Source organism: Miniopterus schreibersii (genome assembly GCF_964146895.1).
Source record: "Miniopterus schreibersii genome assembly, chromosome: 9".
Lineage (NCBI taxonomy): Eukaryota > Metazoa > Chordata > Mammalia > Chiroptera > Miniopteridae > Miniopterus > Miniopterus schreibersii.
This window is the reverse complement of record NC_138118.1, coordinates 21,672,040-21,680,629: the sequence shown is the minus strand read 5'-3', so window position 1 is coordinate 21,680,629 and position 8,590 is coordinate 21,672,040. Positions and strand designations below refer to the sequence as shown.

The 8,590-nt window shown below is 52.0% G+C and overlaps 1 protein-coding gene across 1 annotated transcript; it reads right to left on the bottom strand.

The window, feature by feature from the left end:
• Positions 1 to 681: 681 nt before the first annotated feature.
• Positions 682 to 3,178, bottom strand: FEZF1 (FEZ family zinc finger 1; the record flags this gene model as incomplete). The annotated part of the gene is made up of 4 exons (XM_081147732.1): positions 2,185 to 3,178; positions 1,845 to 1,979; positions 1,461 to 1,593; positions 682 to 1,067 (listed from the first exon to the last, which is right to left on the bottom strand). Exons 1-4 carry the CDS (start codon positions 2,983 to 2,985, stop codon positions 682 to 684), a joined length of 1,455 nt encoding a protein of 484 aa, XP_081003858.1. The 5' UTR covers positions 2,986 to 3,178.
• Between the last annotated feature and the right edge of the window lie 5,412 nt (positions 3,179 to 8,590).

Below are 8,590 nucleotides of genomic sequence, written 5' to 3'. Positions count from 1 at the left end.
GCTGAATAATAGGAACAGAGCCCTGAAGCTGTTGATTAAATAAACACACTCCAAGTATTTATTTCCAACAGTCAATGAATCAGTTTTCACGTGCAAGAATCAAAACCAAAATTCAAATTCATCCATAATGGACCACACTTATCTGATGTGAGTGTATGTGTGCAGTGAGCGTGGAATGTGCCTTTGCGGGAACACTCATCTAGGCGAGTGTGTGTGTGTGTGTGTGTGTGTGTGTGTGTGTGTGTGACATACACACAGTGTTTTGTTACTTTGGGGAAAGAGGACATGATTCTAAACAATTGGCAGGCATCTTGAGACCACAGGATCAACACAATGGGAATATATACAATAATAAAATTAAAATGGTGCAGCATTCCCGGGTAGGATAATACAGATCTCAATAAATACAGCAGAAATTTGTTTTTAAAAAAACCAAAACAAACCAAACACTATCTCTCCACCCAAGATGAAAAGTCTTTCCAAATTTAAAAAAACTCAGAAAAACAAAACCGTCCAATGGTTTCATACTTGTTAGTGCCTATATAGAATATCATACACAAAAACATTTAGCAGGTGCATGCAAGAGGCGAACGCAGAGGCTTCGGGTCGGCGCCAACGTCTGGGGCCCAACATGCCCTGGGTTCTGCAGACCAGCTGGGATCGGGATGCTCTGCCACCGTCTCAGTAGTGGGGACCCCGGCTGAAGCTGGGGGGGCTTTGGCCTTGATCACCGGGGGCTCGGAGGGAGCCCGGGCTGCAGGGGCCCCGGGGCGGCGGCGGCGCGGCGGGCGCCGGCTGGGGCTGCGCGGGCGGCTGGTCGGGCCCCGGCTCCCAGGCGCCGGCGCGGGCCAGCCCCAGGGTGCTGTCGTGCAGCTTGCGGACGTGCTTCTTGAGGTCAAAGTTCCTGCAGAAGCCCTTGCCGCACGTGGGGCAGGTGAAGGGCTTCTTGTCGTTGTGGGTGTGCATGTGGAAGGTGAGGTTGTAGACCTGGTGGAAAGCCTTGTTGCAGATATTGCACTTGAACTGTTTCTCCCCACTGTGGGTCAGCTTGTGGTTTTTGTAATTCCCTGAAAAAGACAAATGACAGGCATGTGGATTTGAAAAGAGCTGAAACAGGAGGGCGCGGACCGGCCGCAGGACAGCCGGCGCAGGGCTGCGCTCGGGCCCTGCGCCTCTCTCCCCAAGTTTATTTATAAACTTCAACGGTGAGGCCCTTCCCTCCACATTTTAATATACGTTTATTAACCCAATTCTCTAAAACGAGAACAAGTGGCTAAGAAAAATACCCCCTCCGTATCTGCTCCCTGCCTTTCTCTAATACCAACCAGACTTGCAGGTGGGAGGTTGGGATGGAAACGCGAAAGCCAGGAAACTAGCTGCACTTTAAAAATCGTTTTCTAAAATATCCCAAGACAGGGTTTTCAGTCACACTACCGCGAAAAAGTCTCCCTGGTTCATACCTTTTTGATGAAATCCTTTGCCACAGAATTCACATATAAACGGTTTGTAGCCTGCGTGTATTCGGGTATGTGTGTTTAAAGTGGAACTTCTGTTAAACGCTTTGCCACACTGGTTACATTTGTGAGGTTTTTCCTAAGTGGAAGGGAGGACAAGCAAGGGAGTTAAGGTGCTTTGTTATTCAGTGGAGTCCTGTAAACTCAAAAACACAGGGATCCTCTGCGTGCCGCTTTTAAGCAGAACAAAGGCAAACAGCACATGCACAGCATTTCCTCGCGTCCAGGCGGCACATTTTAGACAAACTTCCCAGCTAAAGGGTGAGTTCACTGGCCATTCTCTACAAAGCGTTCCGCAGGGACCCGGGCGGAACGGAGACGCGGACGCACCTGCGTGTGGATGATCTTGTGCCGGCACAGAGTGCTCGCCTGCCGGAAGCCCTTGCCGCACACTTTGCAAACGAAGGGTCTGGCTCCCGTGTGCACCGGCATGTGACGGGTTAAGTTATAGTGCGCGTTAAAGACCTGAAGTTAAACACAAGCAGAACAGGTTAGTTCAGCACCTACTTTGCAGTCAAATCGGGCTGGGGGCGCGGAGGGAGGAGATAACCTTATAACCACTGTATACACATAATTACAAAATAAAATTTAAAAGGAAGGAAAAAAGGCAGGCAGGAAAGAAGGGAGGGAGAAGGGAGGTGAGGAGACCTCCTTTCTTCGTCGTACTTGCCTTTCCACACACTTCGCAAGTGAAAACTTTGGGTTTGGTATTAGGAGAGCCTCGGCTGAAGTCAGAGGTTTTGAACGCGATTTTTTCCGACAGGAGCTGGGCGCTTTCTTTCATGTAATGCTGCAGCTGGGCCTGGGACAAGTCTTTGAAAGCCACTCCCGAGGGGTACTTCTCCACCGCCGGGACCACCAGTTTATTCCTTTCGGCTAAATACGTTTTCGGCTGCGGGTGCAAAGGGGAGCTGAGGAAGTAGGAGGCCACCGGGTGGATGTTAAGGCCCGCCGCCGGGGGGCACGGGCCGTCGCCTCGGTTCAGGTAGCACAGGGCTCCCATGGCGTGGAAGGAGGAGTGGTTGACCACACGCGGCCTCACCAGCTTGTATTGCTGCAGCGGCAGCGCGTCGCGGGCCAGGTCGCCCTTGAGGCTCAGCGCGCAGTTGAGCAGGTCGCTGCAGCTGAACGCGGGCGCCGCGGGCGCCGCCGGGGCCGCCGCCGGGGCCTCCAGGCTCGCCTTCCGCGGCTCCGAGCCCGTCATTCCAGCCTTGGGGCTCGTGTCGTACGCCACGGGCACGAAGGGGATCATGCAAGGGATCGACGAGTTAAGATGCAGAGAGTGCTTGGAGTCCCCCTTGGGCACGGCTCCCTGCAGGAAATGGGGGACTGGCAGGGCCTTGGGCTCCGGGGTGCGCGCCATGATTCGCTCGATGGAGAAAGCCAAGGGTTTGGAGGTGCTCATCACGTTGCCCCGGGCCGGAGCGGTCGCTAACATTTTGGCGGTCGCGTTGTGGCAGCTACTGTCCATGTCTGAGTCGCCAGCGTCCGTCAGCCGGGGCCGGGATGCGCCGTCGTCGCCTCGCTCCCTGCTCGTCACAGACCTGCGGAGAGGGGGCCGGGCACCATCACCACCAGCAGCCTCCTCCGCCTCCCCAGCATCACCAGCCGAACCTGCCTGCCCAGCCCAATGGACTCCTGCCAGCCCATCGCAGAGTTCTTGGCGCACCAATGACTCAGGGACAATCACTACTTATTTCTATCAATAGAAAGTGTTGTGTCAATAACGCAGCCAAGATCTCGCCAATCGTTAACTTCCAAGAGGAGAAGGTAAACTAGATAATTGCTCAATTCGCTTCCAACAGTCAACAGGAAAACTTTTTTTTCCTCTGCAGTCGGTGACTACTTTTCATTGGCGCGGGAGGTTCCCCCGCCCAGAAGAGGCGGGGGCGCTCTCGGCCGCGCGGGAGCCCTCCCCCTCCGCGCACACCCTCCCGGGCTCGCGCAGCTCTCCCCTCCACCCCCACCCCACCCCCACCCTTTTGCTTTTTATCTGTCTTTTTAATTCTCAATCTGCTTAACCAAGCTTTAGAAGCCAAGCAAATCTGAGATCAATTTTCTCGTTTAACTCTAAGTGACATCATCTAAAATCATTGTGCAAGGGCTAAATAAGGAAACGGAGTCTAATTCAGGGGCAAACGCCAGGCTATATTTATCAAACTCCAAGCTCCAGAAAGCCGCGGCCAGGAAGCCTCCGGCAACGGAAACCCCAGCTCTCCCCGCGCGTCCGCGGGGCCGGAGCGCGCCCCGAGTCAGCCGCGCCGCCTCCTCCGCAGCCGCTCTTTCTTGCTCTAGGGCCCAGGCTGGGTGCTTCCGAACGGGGTCCGGACCACCTGGAAGACGCCAGCAGGTAACTAGCCTCCCAAATCGCCCCTGAGAATTGAAGGCCTTGGGAGGCTTGCTATGTGTTTGTGGTTTTGTAAATGCGATGCGGTGACATGCGCTCCATCCACAAAGTTGAGGAGTTGCAAGGGACGAGCAGGTGTCACGCCAAAAGAAACCTCGATGAGGGCCCGACCCCACCCCCGCTACACACACACACACACACACACACACACACACACACACGCACACACACACGCGTGCGCTTTCGTGCGCTTCCATTGAGAGCCCGGAGCGTATTTTTCTAAGTACCTGCGCTCACTAGAGCTCTCTTGGAACATTTTAAATTCTGAATGTTGAGCGGAGAAGGGAAACAACTTACTGGTTTCCTCTCCCAGCCTCCCAGTTGCTTGTGCCTGCACTCCTCGAAGCAGCGCAGGCGGCGGCGAGGGCGCGCGTGCACCGCGCGGCGGCGAGCACCGCCACCTGCTCGCGGGAGAGTCCCGGCAGCAACCTCTCTCCAGCCTCCCAGAGCTTGCGGAGACCTTGCTCCTGCGACGCCCCGCGTCCTGGCGGCCTCTGAGTGTGGCGCCCCGGCCAAAGCTTCCAGGGAGGAGCGACAGAGTGTAAGGTCTGTTTCTGGAAGACTCCAGGGGCGGCGACTCTAGCTGCGCGGGCTCTTGCAGCCTTAGGCGAGCGTGGCCCCGAGCGCGCCCGGAGCTGCGGCCGGCGCCCTCCCCGTCCCGCCCCCTTTGCAAGCGGGAGGTTGTGCGGTGTTGAGCCCTGAGGACCGGGGGCCAGGGCCGGGCGTGCCCGGGGGGCTGCACCGGGAGAACTCAGTGGCGGAGAGCCTGCGCCCGGGGGCGGGGAGGAGTGCAGAGATGCCAGCTCGGGCCTCGCGCTCTGCACGCACCTCTTAGTGGCGGTCCGCAGCCGCCCAGGGTGATATCTACCGGGTGAGTTACCCCCGAGTGGGTGCGCGTAGGACCGGTGGCGTCGGGCGCCAGGCACCCCGCCTAGCGGGTGCGGGCGGCTCTTGAAAGGCTCTGCAGTGGGAGGCTGGATGCAAGCCCACTAGAACCTGGGATTGTTGAGCTCCTGACCAGTTCCACCCAAAAATGCGAAGTTTGAGGAAACTGACCTCAAAATATTACCTCTTCCCTACCTCATTACCCAGCACTTGCCTGGGGCCACTCACCCTGGCTCTTCGTGAGGGCCGGCCTCGCCCCTGTCCGGAGAGCCTAGAGGGGTGGACACGGAGGAAAGAGCCTGGCTGGGACTGCGCCTGATGCCCAAGGCCGAGGCCGAGCAGCTGGGTGGGTGGTGGGGAAACCCAGTGGCCGAGGAAAAGAGGGGAGAAACTTGAGTCTTATTGCAAGCTGAAGGCAGCCAAAGGGCCAGTTGGGGGGTGCGAGGGGCCTTAGCGGCTAGGCCCAGAAGTGCCTCACGTCTGGTCTCGGGGTGGCTTCGGGCTAGTTGGACGGAAACAGCGGTGGAGAAGTGCAGAAAGAGGCGAGCACAGAGCACGAGGGCCTAGTCCGGAAAGAGGCGCCGCACCTCGGCAGCACTTCGGAGCGGCCCGGGGCCGGGCGCAGTCGCCCAGGGTGCGCCCAGGCTGGAAACGTTCTTTGCGTTCGCTCTTGGGGCCGCAGAGCCTGTCTTCTCTTCTCCCCCCTCAGACAAAGAGCGCGCGGCCGCTGTGCTCAGGGGTAGGTGGAGGGGGCGTCCCGCAACAGATGGGTCGCGGTTAAGACTTTAATTGCAGCCTTTTGGGACGGATCATGTTTCCTTTCCTACCTGCCGATTTCCAGCATCGAAAAATTCCCCTCCTATTGTATCCCTGCGACAGTGGGCTAGGTTTAAAGGAAAAAGCAAAGAAGCACGAAACAGCCTGGCTCTGGAAAGCTTTGGAGCACCCAGCTGACTTGGACAACTCACCACTGCCCGAGCGTTGCCTGCCTTTTTGACTGAATGCCACCAGTTGGTTTTAGTTAGACGCGTGCCCCCCCCCCCCAAGGGCAAGAGAGCCTTGCTTTGACCTTAGTAAATCTCTCCTTTTCCTAAAAAGGAAAATCATTACCTAGGGGTTATACATGTTTTGTATAGTTAATGTTTCAGCAGTTTGTTTTTCACTGGTCTTTTCAGGATTTACCTTTTTGACAAGTGTTTGAAAGTACAGTGTGATTTGAGTAACAAATATCACAAAGTAGCAAGTATGCCCTTCCTTTAAAACATGGGCCTGAGCTTCCTAATCCTCAAGACTGAAGAGGTGCTTTATAAATCCAGGTTTTGATATTCCAACATTTGTGAATGAGTATTTTACATTCAAAACCTAACTTAAGGCAGGTGTTAATTTTTAAAAATATCTCTATTAAGTAAAGATTGTCTTAAACAAAATGCAAAATGTAATTTAAGAAAGGCCTCCATCTTATCTATCCAGTGCTTCGGGTCTCCCCCCACCCAGAAAAAAGAATTTGGAAAATTACAACAACAGCAAAATAAAACCACCAATAAAAGTAGAGCATGTTTGGAATATTTAGAAGCTTCTAAAACTGTTTAAAACTTTAAAAATGTTTATTAAGAAAAATTTTAAAGGGAGCCTGTTTGTTTTGTTAATTGCAAAAGAGAAACTCCATTTTAGTTTTTGAATTTTCTTGAAGAATCCTCTAATCCCACCTGTTTTGGTCGGAGCTGATGATTAAGAGTGCCTCCCCTTCCCAACCAGGGAAAAGCACTATTTATTTGCCCTACCTACCCGCTTCAGACCATGTGAAAGGCTAGTTCTAAGTGTGTTCATTTTGTCCTGTATGTGATGTTGTGAGGGAAGCAGACCAGTCCTTGACGCGAAGAGACCAGATAACAAACTCCAAGAGCTGAGGAAATAAGAAAAAAGCTCTACTCCTCTAAACCAATTTAAAATTCTCTTTTTTCTAGGGCATCTAATTTTTATTTCAATGCTTCCTAAACTATGTTCTTGATATTACTCAAGAACTTGGATAATTTCCACAGGCTTTTAATTTGTATCCCTGTCCCCAGTCAATGCAATTTCTGGTCAAGCATATTGCAGTCTGATTTAAAAAGCAATATAAAAGAGCCATCAATTTCCAAATAATCCATAATTTTTAATCTCTTCTGTTGAATTTTTAAAAATTAAAAAATGGATTGGGAAATATTATAACTTATCCAGCCTTCTGCCAAGTGCATTACTTAAACTCTGCTCATGTTTTTAGGGTTTTCAGACCTTTCCAACATCCGCGACTCCACCTCTTCATCACAAGCAACAGTCTGCTTTCTCTTTGCTCCTTATTAGCTACTTTGAGTTAAAGGAGGGAGAAAAGATTATTATTCTGAGGAATATTCCTCCCCAGGCATTCAGACTCACCCACTTTCTTTCCCATTTAGTAAGTAACAACAAAGGCAGCCTACGTTCCTTCTACAGGAGGAAAAATATTCCTAAATTCTTCTATAGTTTTTCTCAGTCTTTATTTCTGACAGGTCGTCTGTTATTTCTCGTGGTGTGTGAAGGAGGCAGGGTGACACAAACAGGAAGGGTCTGCAAGGCTCAAGGAAAGAGTCTTGAGTATTAGTTAATGAACATACAATGAGAACTAACTTTCCTGTACTTAACACCTGGGCCACACGTTCAAATTTAAGGCTACTAGTGTGTTCTAGTTAGTTTGGTAGCAAATTAACAAATTCTTGCTAATTCTGTATAGCATGTGAAGGGCAGTGTCCCAGGTCAGGAGTGTAAGAGAGGCCTAGTGAACTCAGAGTCTGTATCTCTTACATTAGGATTTTGTTTAAACCTAGTGAAATTATCCTTCTACAAACAATATTTACATATTAAATCAGTTTGCAAAAGTAAATGAAGAACCCCAAGGGTGAAAACTGTTAAATGAGTGGCGGGCCTTACCAACAGGATCAGGCCTACCCTGGGTTTGTTTCTGCCGCTCCACTAACGCTGGGATTTTTCTCACCGTTCCCACAGGCCTGTACGGTGTGTTCCCTCCAGACTGCCAGGCTCTGACTCAGGGCGGGACTTGATGGAAAAGAAGTTTATAAACAAGCAACCCAGCTCCTCCAGCTTATTCCAGGAGCTGCCTAGAAGTCAAGCAACAAAACCAGCAAAGTTTTTCTTGCAATTGCCAGTGTTGTTGAAACCTGGGAAGTGAACAATTAGAAGACAACCCCACCCCCAAATATGCTCTCTTGCCCTGCACTGATAGCTGGCTAGTGCAATTGGCTAAATTAGTTGCAGCAGTTGCCGGATAATTTAAAAAATTCATTTGGTGGTCAAAATAAAAAATATTTTCAACACACAGCGCGACTCTTTCCTTGATTCTGCCCGCAAGATTTAGAGCAGTTTTAATATTATTTTCACACTTTCTCCCTTATTTCTCATGAAATAAAAGTCAATAACTGAGATTCAAATAACATAGAGCAAAGAATGAGCTTTGAAAGAATGGAGAAGCAATAGAAGTAAATTAAAATCCTTGAGCAGAAATGCCTGAGAGCCCTTTATAAACTCAGTTACCTCGGGGAAGGGCGGTCGGTCGCTCCCGCCCGGGGCGCCCGCGCGGACCCGCTGCCCTCGGCCGCCGGGGCCTCCTAACGCCTCCGCCACCGCGGCCCTGGCGCCGGCCTCCGAGGGGAACCGCGTTCCCGCCGCGGGAGCGGGAGCTGAGAGCCCGGCCTCGCTCCGGAGGCTGTGGCCGGAACAGAGCCGTTTACTGGAAGCCCGAAGTGAAACAGAA